General features: G+C 55.8%; 1 protein-coding gene across 2 annotated transcripts in view; it reads right to left on the bottom strand.

Annotated features, from left to right (window-relative positions):
• ASXL2 (ASXL transcriptional regulator 2) overlaps positions 1–18,593 on the bottom strand; it is a 103,176-nt gene extending 84,583 nt beyond the window's left edge. Inside the window, exon 1 of one of the 2 annotated variants that reach the window (XM_035320863.1) lies at positions 18,349–18,593. In XM_035320863.1, the coding sequence (XP_035176754.1) occupies positions 18,349–18,573 (225 nt within the window). In that variant the 5' untranslated portion in view covers positions 18,574–18,593. The remainder of the gene's footprint in view (positions 1–18,348) is intronic. The other variant, XM_035320864.1, reaches the window with a different exon arrangement.
• Positions 18,594–18,867: the final 274 nt, after the last annotated feature.

The raw sequence follows: 18,867 nt of genomic DNA, 5'->3' as shown, positions 1-18,867 counted from the left end.
ACCAACCAGCAGTACCATTGCCAGTGAAATGAGCACACAAATCTAAGCATCATGTGCCACTGTGTGCCAGGTGCCACGCATTTAACTCTTCTGAAGTGCCTCCCAAGTCTCCCAGCGAGCAGAAATTTGTGGCTACAGGTAAGTTACCCATCCTCCCACACGTACCCAGGCAGGCCAGGTAACCTCCCCATTTTAGATTTTATTCCTTTCTTCAGTTATTTGACTGAAGAGGAGGGGAAACCTCAGGAAGAGAATCCTTAAACAAAGCTCAGGAGCACAGCAAGGCTATTACTACCTCACCTGGCTGTTCGCAGGAAGCAGCTCCGGAGGAAAGTAACGAGAACCTGGATGCCACAGCTCTGTGTTTAGCCAAAGGTTATCAGGAGCAGCGAGAGCAAGGTGTTCAGCTCAGAGATGTTACAAGTTGAAGATGCAGTCCTAGCTCTGGAGGGATCTCCATGGATGTAATTTCACCTAGCTCCTTTCTAGGAAAATGCAGTCTGGATTCACGTTTCCTTACGCTCTTCGTTTTCCTACAGCTTTTTATTACAGAAAGTAAAATTACTCTCCTCCAGAGCTTAGAGAGGCTGCAGTGAACCCCCCCAGACACTGACACAACACAGGACTAACTCAACACACCACTCCTCCTCTTCCTCTATCTGCTTCCAGCTCCAACTGCTCACCTTGGAGGTTTCCACCCAGGAGAGCTGGACCATCACATCGCCACTACAGCTCTGATCTCCTGACGCTTCAGTACGCCACCCAACAACCCAGGCAGTACCAGGCTGTTGGGAATCGTGTGCTTCTTCCCAGTGAAATACTGGAATATGGCACTTGACCACACGTCCCAGTGCACTGACTGCTACCGGATGCTTCTCAAACGTTTATCTTCAGTCTGACTGTCAAAACAGCCAAAACAAACCAAGGGAACATCTGCTTTTTAACACGCTCGCAGAACAGAACTTTGTGGGAACTGGCACGTGCCGTAGGAAGCCTCACAAGTGAAACCCCCCTGGAGGCCAATGCTGTTCCTGGGGCTGAAGTGCAGGTCTTTGGTTTGGGGCGTGCACTCCGCTGCTGATCAGCAGGCTGCTGGTAGTGCTGCATCACACCTGCGTGGGACCAGCTCGTCAGCCACCCACAAACACGGACAACGCAGCACTGTTGGGTTTTCATCCCGCTGGTGGGCCTGATGGGGTTGAGGGGCAGAAAACACAGCTTCAAGGTGCACCGCACACACATTCACGTCACCTCTTAGCTGCTTAAGGGAAAGCTCACTGCGGCCAGGGGTTACCTTAGGGATGCCCCCAGGGGAAGTCCTGCACCTTACAGCACACCAGCCAACGTTCAGACATACCGATGTGGTGTACCGTTCCCAGAACCTTCCATCAGGTAGCTGCACTCCCATGTCACTACTTTCAGTAGTATTTCCAATAGTGAAACTTCCTAAAAATTCCAGCTCCAATCCACATCGACCATCAACACTGCAAAGTGCCACAGCTCCACCACTTCACTGCCAAGGCACAGGGAACTTGCCAGAGATTAAGCTTTTCTGATGCCCTCAAGCTCTTCTCTAAAGCCACCAGACGGCAATTTGGCTAAGCCAAAGCAGAAGCAGACCATGACTCCTAACTACCTCCCTGTTGCCTGCTTCACACTGCAGCCCCTGAATTCCATGGGAGGGAAACTGCACCAGCTGGGAATCTGACCCTCATCTGCTGGCACGAACGGCAGAGCATAAAAAAGTTCTGGCAAAGCTATTTCGATTTCATCCATCAGCAAGTTTCCCCCCTTGCCTTTCAATATCCTCACTGCCCTGCCTAGCTGTTTGTGCTTCTGGGAAGTTAGGATACGATGTGCTTGATTCGGCTCAGCTTTCAGCCTTGCGTACAAGGAATTTCTTCAGTTCTCATTATGGTCTGGCATTTTACTGACAAAACAAACACTAGGTTTCAGAAGCACTAATAGCATCCATATTGAGCTCTGCTGAAACAGCATGCATCCATTCCCCCCCCTTGAAGGGCCACAGCACCAAGCTATCTTTCTATCTCTTTCCATCTCCAAGCACCACCATGAAAAGCTAAGGCAGCAGACCAAGCTGAACTGTAAGAAACGTGCTCCGGGAAAGGAGCTTTTGAACACTTCCACTGCTGGGTCTTTTCCAGCAGATTACATCAGGAACGAGTTCCTTCCAGTTAGCTTCAGCTCAAGGTCTTCAGGAAATTCAGCAACTGTTGAACAAAAACAGCACTGAGTGCTGACCTCGGGACGAGGAAAGATGAACATCAGCCCAGGGAAGCTCCTCCATTCACCATACAAAGTGAATCCACACCCCGGTACCAGGGTCCCAGGCTAGGAAGGGCTCCGAGTACCCTCAGCGCACCGAATTAGCATGCACCACGCTGAAAGGCACTTACACCACGGGCAGGCGGTGTCCTCACAGGGCTGCAATGAATCATTCATGAATAAAGGAGCTAAAACCCTCATTAAGGGATTAAAAAAAGACATCCCCTCCCCCAGACCGGCCCAGCACAACCGACTTACTGGGTCACGCTGTTGAGTTTTCTTTTAGAGCTCGCCCTTTGCCAGCAGTGAGATTTTGCTGTAACTTTTAGTTTAAGCGAGCTCCAAGCGACCAGAGGAGGCTCTGGGACTGAGCACAGCACACCCAAACTTAAGGTGAAAGTCCCACAACAACTTGGGTTTGATTTTTGTTTTTAAAATAAAATTTTTGTTTTGATTTTTGTTTTTAAACATCACTCTCCAAGCTCAGAATATGAAAAAAGCACCTTAATCCATTGATGTTGTCAGCAACTTTTGATAAAAATGCACTTTTGAATTCCTGCTATTGGTTGTCTTCTACGTGTAAGGAAGAGAATTGCCCAAGCTAATGCTGTAAGTACCATCACCACTTAAACTTGGGCTCCTTCCTGGTACTTTCTGGAAACAGAATTTAAGAATTTAAACCTCATAAAAGCCGTGGAAACCACAGCAACTCGAGAAGCCGTTAAGGGCCCTGTGGTGCTAGCTGCTGACTAGGCCTCAGCCCAGGCTGAGGTGACGTGAGGACCCCTCGCCTCCCTGCCACAGAGGCGGTGGGTGGCAAATGCCCTCACACAGCCCTTGGGTTAGAAGGAACCTCCATGCAATGAAGCATTTCACACAGAAATGGGTCGGCTACAGAAAGCCAGGCACACGTGAAGCCCCATGGCGTGGTCGCTCCAGAGCGCACCGCGGCCGCCTCCCGGCAGCAACGAGGGAGCGAAGGGCAGGACCGAAGGGCCTGACCCACATCGCAGAGCCTTCCCCACTCATCCAATTAGCCAAACGCTGTTCAAGGCTTTAACCAGCAATGAGGTCAAGAAGGAGCGGGCGATTCTATGCCATCAGAAGCCTAGTGCCATTAGACACGCCAGTGCTCACGGCCGATTTTCACAGCATTTAGGACCGTAGTGTGTCACACCAACTTCCAAATGTGCCTGAGGAAACAGACATCACGTTTCACCCCGAGGACCCAGTGAGGCACGTGCAGAGCACTGAGCTCTGGCCAAGCTCGGAGGACATGGGGCCAAGGAGCTCCAAGAAGCCCAGGGCTTCAATCCGTGTCGTTACCACTGGGGCGGTGAGGCAGAAGGCGAGTGCTGGCCCAAGAAACAGAGTGCTGCTGCTCCACAGAGAGAGGAACCTGGCTCCAAAATGGTCTGTGAGCAGTTCAAGGATAGAGCAGAGCAGGAGCTGAAGTACTGCTTCAAGTAAACCACTTCTGGATTTGCAGACGCCCATCAGCCAGACGGCTGCAGCTTCCTAGCGAGCGCTGCAGCATGACCCTGCCAGAGCTCCACTCCTCCGCCTGGATGCCTGATAAGCTCAGCTCGAAGTGAGGAAAGAGCACCGGCAGGATTATATTGACCTCAAACACCAGGAGAGGTCTGAGTCTGAGACAGACAACGCCTGAAGCAACTCTCTCTACAGAAAAAACCTTAAGGCTTTTGGACCTAGCACTTACATGCCTTAATTTAGAAACAAGGGACTGAAATAGCACCTCCGAGGTGTGGGCCTGTGTGCAACCTGCCTCCAGCAGCAACACGGGAGGGGAAGGGACAGAAGTTACCAGGGGACTAACAGAGGATTGCTTGCAGAAGGTCCCTGTGTTACCTCTCAAGGCTCGGGAAGGCCGAGGAGTTGTACAGCAGCAACACGAGAAGGTCGCAGCGGCGAGGGAGAGCCTTGCTGACCCGCACCTGGCTGCGCGTTCTGGCTCTGCCACAGCGCAAAACTTCAAGTTTGGACACAGAATACTACAAAGCTGTGATCTGTACAGATATGCACTTCAAATGTATGTGGTCTTAAGCTCCCAGTGAGTATTTGTGAACGGTATTTGAGCTTAAGCCCTGCACCTACAGGCTGTGAAAGGAGAGCGTGGGGCAGCCAGCAAGGCTCTCCCAGTGCAGGTCAATGGTTCCCAACAAGGAACCAACCACAAAGCAACAGGGGAGTAAACACCAAGCGGGTCAGAGTCCCGGCAACCTGCGCGTAGCAGCCCAACAAGGAAGTCTCAAAAACAAACAGCCTTTGGACAGCCGCCGTGCAGGGGGCAAAGAGCAGCTCACAGGCAGCTCGTGCTGCAGCCGGGAGGCACAGCGGGCCGGCCAGGCCACGCACAGGAGAGCACGGACTTGCTAAACCCGACGTGACCTGCTGCTAGACTCAGACGAGTTCTTTTACTGAACTTACTGCCAAGAAATTGCATTTGTCTCAAGCGACTGAGCACGCTATTCGCACAGACTCCGGCGAGCTGAAGGTCCTGATGCTGGAGTCCTGCACCTTGGCCACAGCTCCCTCCCTCCAAGCTGCACAAACACGTTCGCTGGCAAAGCAGTAAACAAGATTGGGGCCCTAATCCAGGCTAAAAATACCTTTTTTCTTATTAAGGGACCACATCCGTTTTATGATTCAGTTTGCCAAGCAGCCTCAAACACGCACATGGCCCTGCTGGAACAGAGAGGTGCCAGCACCAAGGCAGACACGGTCCCGCACCTCCCCTGGGCAGCCCCTGCCCCAAACACACCACCAGGACCCACAGGGAGCAGACAGCCCCTTCCCACACCCACTCCCACCCCGCTCTGGGGGCTGTGCTGTGCGGAGCCATCGCAGGCCCTTCGCTGATCACCTGGGACGGTGTCCTTGGCTGGCACCCTCTGTTCCAAGAGGCGAGAGCAGCCTCTGAGCAGCATCGCTGACACGAGACACATTGCTGCTGCTGGGCAGGCATGTGCAGAGCCTCCAACTGAAAAATCTTCAGTCCCCAAGGTCAGTGCACGAGCAATGCTTAAGGTGGTTCGAGCGCACCAGCTTACCTGAAGGCACGAGAACATGCAACACTAAGCATTTATTGCCAACAGTGAGAAAAATCTTCTTTTCAAGCACCTTTTCAGAACTCCACCTTGCCCTAACTAAAGCTGTTAACAACCAGAAGAACCTCAGTACTGAAGTTCTCAGGTTTGTCCTCAAGTAACCAGAACCAGGGTAGGATTATCAGCCAGTTTCCTGTAGTAGAAGTGTTTATGCTCTAGAAGTGTTATGTAGTAGAAGTCTTTATGCTCTTCTATCCTTGCTAGAAGAAGTGTTTTCTCTTCCCCACCTTAGCTTTCACGCCAGTCAGAGCGCTGAAGAAGAGACCTTGGGAAATTCACTGCCACTGACCTGAGAGGCAAACAAGCACCAAAAGCCTCCACGTGAACGTGATGAGGCTGTGTGCCTGGCTATTCCGAACAGAAACATCTCAGAACAAACTCCTACAGCTCCTCGCAGCCTCATTCAAATCCAGTTGGACAGACCTCAAAATGCAAAAGCCTCCTGTGGCCGTAGGAGCGCTGCTGGGTGTTGGCGCGATGCTTACGCTGCCTGCCAGCACCCCCTGAGCTGCTCCCCCAGACCACGGCTCTGCGCCTTCCAGCTTGGGGTTGCTGATCTCAGGTGTGTTTTGTTTTAGACACAGCAACTAAGGCTTCACAATTCGCTTCATCCATTTGGCCCCTGGTACAAAAACCAGGAATGCTTTCCTCCAACCGCTACACGTGGGACCTGGTGAGCACACGCTGCAACAGGCCGGAGGTGTAAAGGCAGCTCAGGGATCAGGCGGGCGCACAGCGGGTACCGGCAAACTGCTGGAGCCTGGCAGCAAGGAGGGGGCTCCTGCCCCGTTCCAGCTACGGAACGAAGCTTTGCAAGTCCCCCCAAAGCTAAACGAGGCGATCTGTTCCATCAGGAATTCTCTCCCCCTTCCTTTCCATTCTGCTGCATTCCTCCACAGGCAGCACAGGAAGCCCTACGCTGTGTGCCGGCTCAGGACACGTCTCTCAGCCTTAACCTTCCCCCGTGGCTGAGCAGACCCAGGAGACCACCCAGGACCCCGCGTTTCCTCTTCAGATCTACTTCTGCTGTAGTGCAGCATCAGCACAGGACCAGAGGACAATGAGGCATTATCCGGGCTGCATGGCTCTGTGATACTCCTTCAGCTACACAGGAAAGAAATGGCCAGAGAGATGCAGAGAAAGCTCCAGACAGCACATGCAAGCAGCGTCCTGGGGAAGCAAAGAGGAACGACCAGATTTCACGCAAGACACCAATATCTCACCTCTGTAAGACCACAGAAACCCCTCGAGGGGACAGAAAGCAGAAGGTGCACAGGACACCTCTCCTCTCACTTCTGCACAGATACAGCAGAAGACAGTATGGCCTCTGCAGCTGCTGAGATCCCCACGAGGTGCGAGGGCAGAGACGTGACCCTGACAGCCCGTGCACACAGATTTCCACACTCAAGTAACCACGGAAGATGCAGGTAAGTGCCTCGAACCAAGGCAGCTCTCCTGCAGGATATTATTTTTCCACATTCCTTCCCCTGCAGCAGAGGGGAAGCCTTACCACTCATTCTTTCCTTTTAAGACTGGAAAACATTTTGCAGCGTACGGCTCAAGAGCAGACGTTAGGTCAAAGAGACAGGAAGCCTCAGCAGCCTGAAACATCAAAATGAAAGGCATCTGAAGCGCATTAGCCGCTTGGTTAAGGAACGGGTAGCGCTGGCAGAGAACCATGTCAATAAAACCAGTTTCTTAATGGAGCTCAGAGCTCACCTCCAACTCCAAACCTTTGTCAGGAGGATACCGGTTGGCCGCAGAGCTCCACAGCACAGAGCCGAGAGCCCCCCTCCGGCAGGCGCTCAGCTATGGACAAGAATGGAAAAGGCATTTTGTGAGGAAAAGGCATTTTGTGAGGAAAAGGCATTTTGTGAGGAAAAGGCATTTTGTGAGGAAAAGGCATTTTGTGAGCGTGTTCTGGGGGCACTCCAGGACTGCAGGCACTGCCAAACTGGGGCTGTACGGGTGCCTTGCCACCCGGCTTTCAGGTTAATTACCTACACGTGCTGAAGCAAGCAAGGAGGTCCCCAAATAAAGGTGCAGGTGTTTAATCGTGTTTTTTTAAGACATGTTTATTTAGTGAAAGAAAACGTATCCAAGTTCAAGAATGAAATCCTCCTGATTAAGGATGAACTCGTTACCGCCGTTCCAACTGCACTTCTGACACGAGAATTTTGTTCGCAGCCCGGGGAGCAGCTTTAAGAACCGAGACGTGCAGGCTGAGCTGGAAGCAGCTGCAGGGCGGCGAGCAGGGGGACTCAGCGGGCTGTAGACAAGGCGATCCTTAAGGTCCCTTCAAACCCAAACCACTCCAGGATTCTCCAGATCTGACGTGGAAGAGAAGCAGGCTTTTGAAGTGATGCTTCACACCAAGACCTCAAACCAAGATAAGCAGCTTGTGAGACTTGAATCTCAGCTGAAACCTGTAAGCCCGACTGTTCAGCAGCAGCCCCAGCCTGCACCAGAAGCTAGGCTTTTCCTGCACGCTCCCTGCAGGGCGTGAGTGAGGTTATGACAGCACCACGGAACAAACGCCGCCTTGCTCATGACAGCAGGAACAGGATTCACTCTGCAGCGGGAGGGAACCAAACCAGCTGTGGCTGAGGTACTGAAGGCGCGCTTGGAGAGGGCAAAGTGTCCCAGACTGAAGGGCACAAAGCCCACCAGGCGTTAACACTGACCCTCTGCCACCAGGAGAGCTGTGCCCACAAGGACAGTTTCAGCGTTTCTGGGAGTACACGGATGTTTAGTAAGGCAGCACTGAGCAGGCAGAACTACGCCTGTACTGCAAATGCTTTGAAGAGAGAGGTACCGCTACAGGAACTGCTCCCAGTGGCCCCGTGGTGGATTCGTAGGAGCAAAGAAGTGCTGAAGGTGGATGCAAGCTGAATTCTGGCAGCTGGAACGGACGTCACGCAGAGCGCAGTGCCTCTGAGTACTCACACCAAGCACTTGGCTAGAAATGAGTGGGAAGCCCGCGGGCTCCCGACACAGTGACAGGCCACTTTACCCTGCTCTGCAAACTGCTCCTGCAGAAGTCACCCGAAGTATTCAGCGTTAACAGATCTGTGGCAACCTCCAACTCCAACCCTTCTCATCACAGCTCCGGACCAAGAAGCAGAGCTGAATGAAGCCATGCCACGGCTCAGCACGCTGCTGAAGAGCCCACTGCCTGTCACGTGGAAACAGGAACAGGCAACGCCAGGCGAGTATCGCTTTCCAGTTACTTGCTGAGGTCTTTGTACATCGCAAAAGCCACAGCTGCCGGGAACACAGGCCCGCTGCAGCTCTTCAGCAGCCACAAATCCCTCAGAATGCTCGGGTTTGCATCACGTGCCAGAAAAAAAAGGGGAAAGAGGAGCAAGTGGGCTTGGTTGACCTCAGGGGATGACATGCTGGGACGGATAGATGGGGCTCAGAAAAGGTTCTGAACAGCAAAACCGTAAGCGGTAATGTTTATTGTTGTGTCTAAGAGGTTTGAGAGCCAGCTCGTATTTCCCCACATGGAAAGGGAGAGAAGAATTTGTCCTAGCAGAACTTGGGTCGCATGGCTCTTCTGAAAAAGAGCAGGGCAATTCCTAAGCAGCAAGATGGCAATCCACAGGCCGGCCAGCCTCACCTCCGTCCCTGCAAAGGTGATGGAGCAGCTTGTTCTGGATGCCATCTGCAAGCAAGTGCAAGAGAAGGAGGTGATGAGGAGTGGTCAGCACGGATTCACTGAGGGGAAGTCCCGCCCGACCAACCTGGTGGCCTTCTGGGTCCTCATCACTGGCTGGGCAGATGAGGGGAGAGCAGCGGGTGCTGCGTACCTTGACTTCAGCAAGGCTTTGGCACTGTCTCCCACAACATCCTGGAGAAGGGGCTTAGAACGTGTGGGACAGATGAGCGGGCAGCGAGGTGGTTTGAGAACTGCCTGGCAGAGCTCAGAGGGCTGCGACCAGCGGTGCTGAGTCCAGTAGAGGCCTGGAGCTACTGGTACCCCCCAGGGTCCATACTGGGTCCGGCCTTGGCCAACTCATCAACAACCTGGACGAAGGGATAGGGGCCACCCTCGGTGAGTTTGCTGACACAAGGCTGGGAGGAGCGGCTGACACACCAGGGGGCCGTTCAGCAAGACCCCGAGAGGCTGCAGAGGTGGGCAGAGGAACCCGACGAGGTTCAACAGGAGCAAGCATAGAGTCCTGCACGGGGGGGGAATAACTGCACCTATCAGTACAGGTTAGGGGCTGACCTGCTGGAGAGCAGCTCTGCAGGAAGGACCTGGGGGTCCTGGTGGACAGCACATTGGCCGTGAGCCAGCAGTGTGCCTTGGTGGCCAAGGCCAACGGGATCCTGGGGTGTGTTGAAAAGAACGTGGCCAGCAGGTCAAGGCAGGTGACCCTGCCCAGCTGAGGCCACATCTGGAACACTGCATCCAGTCCCAGGCTCCCCAGTTCAAAAAAGATGGTCAGAGAAGACTTCGTAGAGTCCAGGGGAGGGCCTCAGAGATGAGTAAGGGCCTGGAGCATCTCCCATACGAGGAAAGTCTGAGAGACCTGGGTCTGTTCAGCCCAGGGGAGAGAAGACTGAAGATGTGATAAATGTTCATAAATATCGAAAGCGCGGGAGGCAAATGGATGGGGTCAGGCTCTTTTCAGAGTGTGCAGCGACAGGACAAGGGGCAGTGGCCAAACGCTGGAGCACAGGAAGTTCCACACAAAGACGGGTAAGAGCTTCTTTACAGCGAGGGTCACAGAGCGCTGGGACAGGCTGCCCAAAGCTCGGGGAGTCTCCTCCTTCTCTAGAGACATTTAAAACCCGCCGGGATGCTTTACTGCTCAACCTGCTGTAGGGAACCTGCTGTTAGCAGGGGGGTTGGACCTGGACTTGATCTCCAGGAGTTCCTTCCAACCTCCACAATCCTGTGAGGATTACCAAATTTCTATTCAGAATCCCACAACAGGTGAGTAGGTGCACTCAGACTCCAGCAGGGCCAGCAGTTATGTGGAAGGAAGACGTGTTTAATGCGTACAGAGCCACTGGAAGGAGCTGTGGCAGAGCAGTGACACTGAATTACTTCGTGCTCTTGACAAGGAAGTTTTAATCTGGAAGTTCAGCTCCTACCCCACAGGGGCTGCCTCAGTGAGGTGACGTCCGCAGGACTTCCTGCCTGGAAGCAGCCGGTACTCGCAGCAGTTCCTCCCAAAGCAAACTGGAGGGCATTGAGCAAGGATTCCTTCGGATGTTTTTACGTGGACCTACTACAGAGCTACACACAAATACTGTCCACAGGCAAGGCAGAGGTTGGGCTTGCTTCAGAGCACAAGCAGGAGGCAGGTACAGCCGCTGCCCTGGTCTGATCGAGCTCTCTCACTCGGGTTCTTTCTGTTAAGCTTATCGGAAGATAAAAGCACGCTGAACCTACCTGAGAGCTGGCAGAGATCTTAATCTTCCTGCAACTGAACTTTGATACACTTCAGCATAAAAGGAAGAAGTCTCTGGGTTTGACACACAGCAGAAGCCAGGGAAGCACGTACCCCAGCTGGCTGAATAGTTTCATGCAAGTTGTCTGAGGCTGCAGCGTTGGTAGGTATACACCCAGCTTTAATCAGGCAAATAAAAACTTCACGCTGATCTGAGAAGGATGAGGAGCTTTAATAAGGAGCTCCACCATGCTCACCACGCCGTACGTGCCTTTGGAAAAGCCAAAGATCCCACTTCAGTACCAACACAACACCTAGCTCCTAAACAGCCGGCTGGAGGGCTGTCAGCACCCCATCAGGACGGGCACTTGAACTCATCGCACTGTGGCTACCACATAGGACCCGAGTACTTCTGTACGAGAACAGCCTGAAGCACTGCCCCTAATTTCAGACCCTTGTGCCTGGCTCTCCAGACAGGAGACACTGACCCTGTTGCCTGCCTGCGTCTCCCTGGCCTGGTTACCACCATACCACGGGGGGGAACGTGGAGAAATCACACCAAAATCCTCATTCCAGGCAAGGTGAGGAACACCCAGTGCTGCTCCTTCCCCAGAGTCGGCCATCCCATCAGCAGCAGCCTGCCTTCGGTATGTCCAAGCTGGCCATTCCCTGCCTCCCTTCACCTCCACATGCATCAAACCAGCCTCCAGGAGCATTTGCCCTGCAGCGAGGAAGCCGCTCTGCTTGTTCCGGGATGAAGCTGACCAGCCTCATTTCCCCAGGTCCTCCTCGCGCTGCCCAGAGGTGAACGTGGTATTTGCCCTCTTCACCCATCAGCTTCCCCCTGCCCCACAGCCTGGGGCAGGTGACAGCAACTCAACTTGCAGTCACGTTGGCTAGTTCCTGCAGTGCACCAGGCAAGCAAGAAGCCGTTGCACCGAACACCTAGCGCTGTTCCATCGCTACCAGCTCACAGCAGGTCTCCATCAGCCTTCTGCCCAACGCTCCAGCATCCCACCTCCCAGAGGCTGCTCTCCCGCTCTGCACGCGGCTAGGGACCTCCAGAGCAGGAGGGAATTTCCAGGTGTTTATCAACCTGCGAGTTCCACAAGCCCGTGCAAGCCTCTAGCATCCACAACACCCTGCAAAGGCAAGCTCCACAGCTCACATCTCCTCCCGCGCCCTGAACGCGGAGCTGGTGGGTGGCATTTGACGCCCCTCGACTTCTGCCCTGGCACAGTCAATGCTCATCACTGGAGGGTTCCCCTCTGCCTTTTTCCTCCTCCTCTAGAAGGATTCACGTAGTCTTACTGCCACAGCTATCGAGCCACAGGCTCACGTGGTTGTCCTCCAAGTTTTCTTCTCGGCTCAGCCCCACGCGCAGCACCAGTCCCTCTCCACTGCTGCTGTGCAGCGCAGAGCCTTTCGGAGGACCAGCAGGACACAAGCAGCCGGCGTAGCTCGTTATCTCATTCCTCACATTTCATTTGAGGACTATCAAGAACAGGGACGGTGTTTTCAGTACGCCCCGCTGAAGCTGGATTCGGGTCAGACTCTGAGCAGATCCCACAACAGCGGTGTTTAAGGGAAGCAAGGAAATCAGGCGCCGTGTCCTGGCTCTGCATTTATTCCAGGCAGCCCCAGCTAACCACAGCCTCTGAGAGCCTGACAGTCCCACAGGAGACAGACCAAGCACCCGCTTCATTTTACACACCTGTAATGCTTTAACGTGCACGGTAGGCAACGGATACACGTGCTGAATCGAAGCAAAAAGCCTCAAATGATCTTCCACGCCAGCACATTTGGGCAGCGACAGCCACCCGCCGCGGTGCTGGCGCTGATGAGGACAGCGCGCACCCACCTCCCTCCACCCCAGGGGAGGAGCCAGAAGAGCACCGCTCGCTTCCGAGTGCGTCTAAACACAAAGAATCCAAATTTCCCGCTTTTTGTAGAAAAAGCTTGGCGATGCCCAGATCCCAGCTACGTTTTACTAAAAGATGATTCTCAAATTTTGTCAGCACACCAGCCAAACGCTGGGTGCTACCCGAGGGTGAGTCCATCCTTCCGCAGGTGCAGCAGGCATCTGGAAACAAAGCCGGCTTTTCTTCTCGAGCATCCCCACCTGGGGATGCCTCACACCCGAGGTGCACGAGACACCCGCGCACACCTTCACTCCCACCTCGTTAGAGACCACTTTTTGCAGAGAAGCCGTTCCGGGGCTCTTGCAGCTTCAGGCAGGAGCTTGCTGAAGGAAGCCTGCAGATCTTCAGGCCTCCTGTGCCAGAATGAAGTTAAAGGAGAGAGACCAAGCAGAAGTACGCGCAGGCTCCACGTTCGGATTAGTATCTCGCCTGCATTTATGGCTTTAAATAAGAGCACAAATAAAGGAAACGTGGTCGAGATCCTGAAGCACCCCTTGTGTTCCTTTACCCTAGGACTATTGAAGAGATTCCTTTTTGTCTGAGTACAGCAAAGACAACTAACTGGGTCCAGTTATGTTCCAAGAGGCTCAGGAAGTCTCACTAGCAAGGAGTTCAGAAGACACTTTTCTTCCCGAAGCCAGCAAAAGGACTTGTGTCGACACAAAGCGAGCGTGCAGAGGTTCATCCCAGGTTCAGTCCTCTTGTCGGTTTCTCTCCGGACAAGCTCTGAGGTCCTCCCACAGCACCACCTGAATCTATTTGGTACAGAGCACGCGAGGAGGCAGAGCTGCAGCTGCCTATGGAAGGCAGAGCAGGCAGGCGCCTGCCCCAGCTGCGACCAGCGGGGATTTCCCCGGAGGTTCGGGCACTGCTTCCTCCTCCCGCACCGCGAGCTGGGCACTCACATCCCTGCCACCACCCTGCTGCTCGGGGGGGACCCCGGGGTTCCACCACGTTACGGTGCTTTGGGAACACGGGCTGCACCGCCCTCAGGGCCAGAGGCAGCCCTGCCGGGTGTCGTTGAGGAGCTGTACTAATAATAAAAGTTTAACCACTCGGTGTTGCACGGTCACCTCCATCCATCGGCTGCAGAGCCGGCAAGGAAGCTTACCGAGCCCCGCTGCACGTGTGGGGCAGCAGGCGTGCCCAGCCCCGTAACAGCGTGATGACAGCCCCACAGGTCAGTGCTTCCAGCAGGACCACACGCCGTCACGGGGAGTTAGCCTTAAAATGGCAGGCAGCTAATTGGGCGACTGACTGGAACGAGTCTGTAGGCTTTTGCTTCCCTAGTGTGGTGGATTCCTCTCCCACCTCAGCCCTTCCCGACTATCGCCATTCCAGATCCAACTTCAAGGCTCCATTTGCAAAAACTTCTCCTTCCACGGATTCCGCGGGGAGCTGAGAGCAGCTTTTGGTGCACTGCAGGTCCCAGCATCCAGAGAGTACCTGTGGAGGGACGCCCGACAGAATCCCAGAACCAGGGGTTGGAAGGGACCCCAAGAGGCCGTCGGGACCAACCCCCCTCCAAAGCAGATTCCTCAGAGCAGGCTGCCCAGGGAGGCGTACGGACAGGCCTGGAATATCTGCAGAGAAGGAGACCCCCCAACCTCCCCGGGCAGCCTGTCCCAGCGCTCCATCACCCTCACCAGGAAGTTCTTCCACGTCCACGTTCCACTTCCACGTTCTTCCGTGTAAACTGGACCAAAGAAGAGCTCTTATTCACAGAGCAACGGCTGGCTTCACAGCACAGCTTCAGCCCCCTGCAGCCAGGAGCGCACCCCTGGAGCAGCCCTGCTGAGGCACCTCCCTGGCCAGGGGATGTCACTGTCAGGGGGCTGGCAGCCACCAGCCACATGCACCCGTCCCACGGGCATCCAGGCAGGGGTTTTGTGGAACAGAGCAGCTGAAGCCACGGCTTCCCATCCCCGGTGAGGCAGGTCTCACACCTGGACATCGGTCTAGAACCAGCAGGCAAGGGGTGACATCACTTGGGGAATTAGAACCCCGTGTGCTGCACCACAGAGTGCTCCACCCCAAATGAAGGCAAATCCCGCTAGCCGCGGCTGTCAGCTGACTTCACAAGCTTTGATTAATCATTTAACTTTCTGCAGAGCCACCTCTTTGAATACCTGGCTAGAAGTGAAAAGCCGGCTCTGCAATTCCACAGGAAGGGCCTGCTGGGCTCCCAGTCCTCCTCCTCATTTTCCTCCCTAATTAATTCTTCCTTTCACCAGTCCTTCAGAGGCCTGAGCACTCGGCCTCAGACGTGCGTTTTGTTCCCAGGTAAGCCAGGGGCAGGCTGTGAGCACAGCCCGGCTCTACACTGCAAGGCTGCAGGGAGGCACCCGAGGTGAGCCGTAGCAAAAAACACCCGTGCTGTCTGCGAGGCGAGCAGCCCCTTCCCATCCGTCCCCAAGTAACGTTTTACAGACTCCTCCGAACTTCTGCACATTTCTGCAGTCTCTGAACCTTCGTAGGTCTTCAATTTGCGTATACAAGGGAGCAAACGGGCTTGCAGGCAGGATCCAGCTCCTGCTGCTCAGCCCCTCCTGTGATTCCTCTCCCCGGCGCTGCCCAGAACACGGCAGCTTCAGGAGGCCAGCCTCCCTGCAGCCCGCTGTGAGGACACGCCGTTTGCTTCCCCCAGCTTCCTGCTGGGGCAGTTGGACTCTACAGGAAGCCACCATGCAGGGGCAAACTCAGCTGTAGCAGCGCAAGCTCACAACAGGTAGCATGGAACAGGGCATTCGGCACCCCCGGATGGCCGGCCGACGAGCGGGGTAGGAGCATTTACAGGAGACAGCCTGGGGCACCGCGCTCCTTCCACCTCACACAGCTCCTGCTGCCCCGAGCTCCGCACCGCGCAGAGCTGCTCGGTCAGGTCACGCACGGGGACTTCCCATAAAAAACAAACACCGAATTTCTTCAAGTTGGGCACGTGACGCCTTCCTCTGCGCAAACAAAGCGCAGAGACGGCCCGCTCGTGGCTGCCGGCCAGCTGCAGGACTGCTTGTCTGGGTTTGGGCAGGCCCCCGGCACGCCACCGCGCCCTCGCTGACCGCGTGCAGCAGCCCGAGGAGGATGCACGGAGCTCCCCGCTGCTCTCGGGTCTTCCAGCGAGCCGTGGCACAGGAACCGTGCAAATCCTAGCCAAGAGGAGCAGCGACCTGCGGCACAGGGGAGCACGGCGCTCTGAGCTGTCCACGGAACACCGTGCCTGCGCTCCTGAAGTCAGCCCCTGCAACCGCAACCACAGCAGACATTGCTTCGGTGCGATAACATCCAAACGAGACCAAAGTAAAGCTGCTGCAGATCTGCTCTCATCTGTCTGCACCTGCTCGACCAGCCCCGGTTACGGCTGTCTGAAACCCACGAGAGCCCCGCAGCTGCAGCCGCCTGTTCAAGCTCAGCCGTACCCAGGCACCACCTCAGCTCCCCGCACCACGAGGTTAGCGGCGAGGTTCCCGGCTCAGATCCGTCTGCGAGACCACAAGTTGGGCCCAGGCACCGACTTCCAGCGCAGTTCAGGAACACTCCCGAATGGTCACGCAGCTCTGAAGGGCCGAGGCGTAACCCTACGGACACAGGTTCTGAGGGGCAGCCCCAGAACTGCTTGGTTTGCTGACACAGGTCTCCTGCCTTCAGCAGGACGTGCAGCTCAATGCACAGCTGGCTGTAGGGAACAGCTCCCTTTTGATGCACAGCCCTGTTCTGCAGGCACGGTGTCCCTCTGGTGTGTTCCTGCAGTTCCGTCTGCCACAGGGCTGTACCTGCACAGTACGCTCCAGGCCAGAGACATCCCCTGCGTTTACCCAAAGCTCGGGCACGGCACAGCGCCTGCTGCTGACCTTCACCAAGCTTTCTGTCTTAACCGCAGGGACGCTGTCCCAAGAAGAGTCACAAGCTAACAGTCAACTGCAGCTGCACATTTACTGAATGAGCCAGGAAATAAGGAGGAGGTTGTTTATCAACAGTGACTTCCTCCCCAAGCGCGCTGCCCTCTCGGGGCACACTTCCCTTACCTCACGCTGCAGTTCTGCTCCAAGTAACTGACCTAGCCATAGAAAGACGGGCACCGTTTCAGCCCCTCCGAATCCATCCTGTCTGCACACATACCTGCCGCCCGCCCTCTGCCTTCCAACCAAACGGAGGCCACGCTTCTGTCGCCCACCACCGTATTTCGAGCTAACCCTGAAATATTGGAACGGATTTCGGAAGTTTGGCACCCCCCCGCCACACGGCCATCCCCTCCCCTGCACTGCAGGTAGCTCCCGGGCTGGCACGAGGCCACGCCAGCACCACACCAGCAGCGCTTCCCGGCTGGTTTAGCTCCCTGAGCTCCACGCACCCGCGGTGATGCAAGAGAGAGGAGGGAGCGGCCCCAGAGGAGCAGCAGCTCCTCTGTAAGCCCAGCCACCACGGCGGCGCAGCTCGCCAGGACAGCTGCCACCAAGCCCCACGGCCCCGAGCCCTCCCCCGGCAGCTGCCACGCTGTGACCATCAGGGCTCCTTCCACCCACCACGAGTAGGGACCTGGAGCTGCAAGAAGCCTCACCCCTTAAACAAGCAGAGGCACGAACCACTACAAGACAACAGAAAGTTTCTCCTGTCTGACAAGAGCCTTCCCCTACCCTTCAGGAGGAATGGGATACCTGAGAGCTGCTGCGTTTCTGAACAAAGCTGCACATCTCACCCTGCTGACTTCAGCCACTGGCAGCTGAAAGGCCAACGGGGCTACGCAGGCTAGGGCAAGAACCAGAAGATGTTATTCCAAGCCGAAAACACGGGGAAACTTTTTAAAGGCTGAAACTGGAGTTTGACCAGAATGTTTTAACATTCCTGTTGAAGACACAAATAGAAATAGTTGCCAAAAGGGAGGTTTTGGCAAGCATTTGCTCAACTTTTCCTACTTCTGGCTCTCCCTGCCGTGAGAGCAGGTACATGACTGAAGGTAACACCACCTCCAGTTTGATAGCTTTCAGTGCAGCTTTTCCAAGCACGTGCTTCAGCCTCTAAGTGGCTTTGGGAACAGACCAGTGGGTAGGGCGTGAGCAGCAATCCACACAGGCTGGAGAAGGCTTGGTTACAACCAAAAAGTTGTTGAAAGAGAAGAAAAAGTTTCACACTTGCATTTGCTCTGCGTATTGGATTGGGTATTGGAGATTCTGCCATGCCTCTTTGCAAAAAACAAATACACACATAGACGTGTATATGCGGATATACACAAAAACACGCAGAGAAGCTGGTGCCCACCTGTGGGCCACATCTGGGACCCTTAAAATAGTGACCTGCATCACACCTCTTGACCGAGGAGCACCTATTTCTGCCCTGCAAACCGCACACAAGGCCCCAAACCGCGCACACGAGCCCAAATAAATTTCCCTTTACGCAGATTTTGTGCTCACAGGCCCCCCCCGCAGGTGCCTATCCCCATTTACCTCCCGGCCAGACTCCTCCGGCCCTGTTTTAACACCCACCTCCGCCGCGATGCGCCTGCTTTAACCCCAACCCCCCCCCACACACACCAGCCGCCCCGGCCCCCCCCCGCCCCCCCCCGCCGCCCCCCCCCGCCCCCCCCCGTCGCCCCCCCCCCCCCCCCCCCCGTACCGTGCGGGCGGCCTCGGCCCAGGTCCTGCCCTTCTTGCGGCGGCCCTTCTCCCTCATGTCGGACGCGGCGGCGGGCTGCGGGCGGGCTGCGGGGGGGGTCTGCGGGGGCTGCGGGTGCCGGTGCCGCCCGGCAGGGCGCGGCGGCCGCCCTAGGGCTGAGCGCTGCCGGCCCCTGCGCCCGCCGCCGCTGCCATGTTGGGCCCGGCTCCGAGGGGCCGCGGTCATGTGACCCGCCGCGGGGCTCCGCCTCCTCCTGCGCGGCCGCGCGGCGGGGGGCGGGGCTTGGGGAAGGGGCGGGGCTTGGAGATGGGGCGGGGCTTAGAGAGGGGTGGGGTTCGGTGGGGCGGGGGCTGTGAGGGGCGGGGCTTCTGGGGGCGGGGCTTCGATAGAGGAGGGGTTCTGAGTGGAGCTAATGGAAGGGGCGGGGCTTCTGGGTAAATGGGCGGGGCTTCTGGGTACAGCTTTAGGAGAGGGAGGGGCGGGGGCTTCTATGTGGGCGGGGCTTTCCTGGAGGGCGTG

This window comes from Oxyura jamaicensis, chromosome 3, assembly GCF_011077185.1.
Source record: "Oxyura jamaicensis isolate SHBP4307 breed ruddy duck chromosome 3, BPBGC_Ojam_1.0, whole genome shotgun sequence".
NCBI classification, from domain to species: domain Eukaryota; kingdom Metazoa; phylum Chordata; class Aves; order Anseriformes; family Anatidae; genus Oxyura; species Oxyura jamaicensis.
The sequence above is the reverse complement of the archived record's forward strand: the minus strand, read 5'-3'. Positions and strand labels throughout refer to the sequence as shown.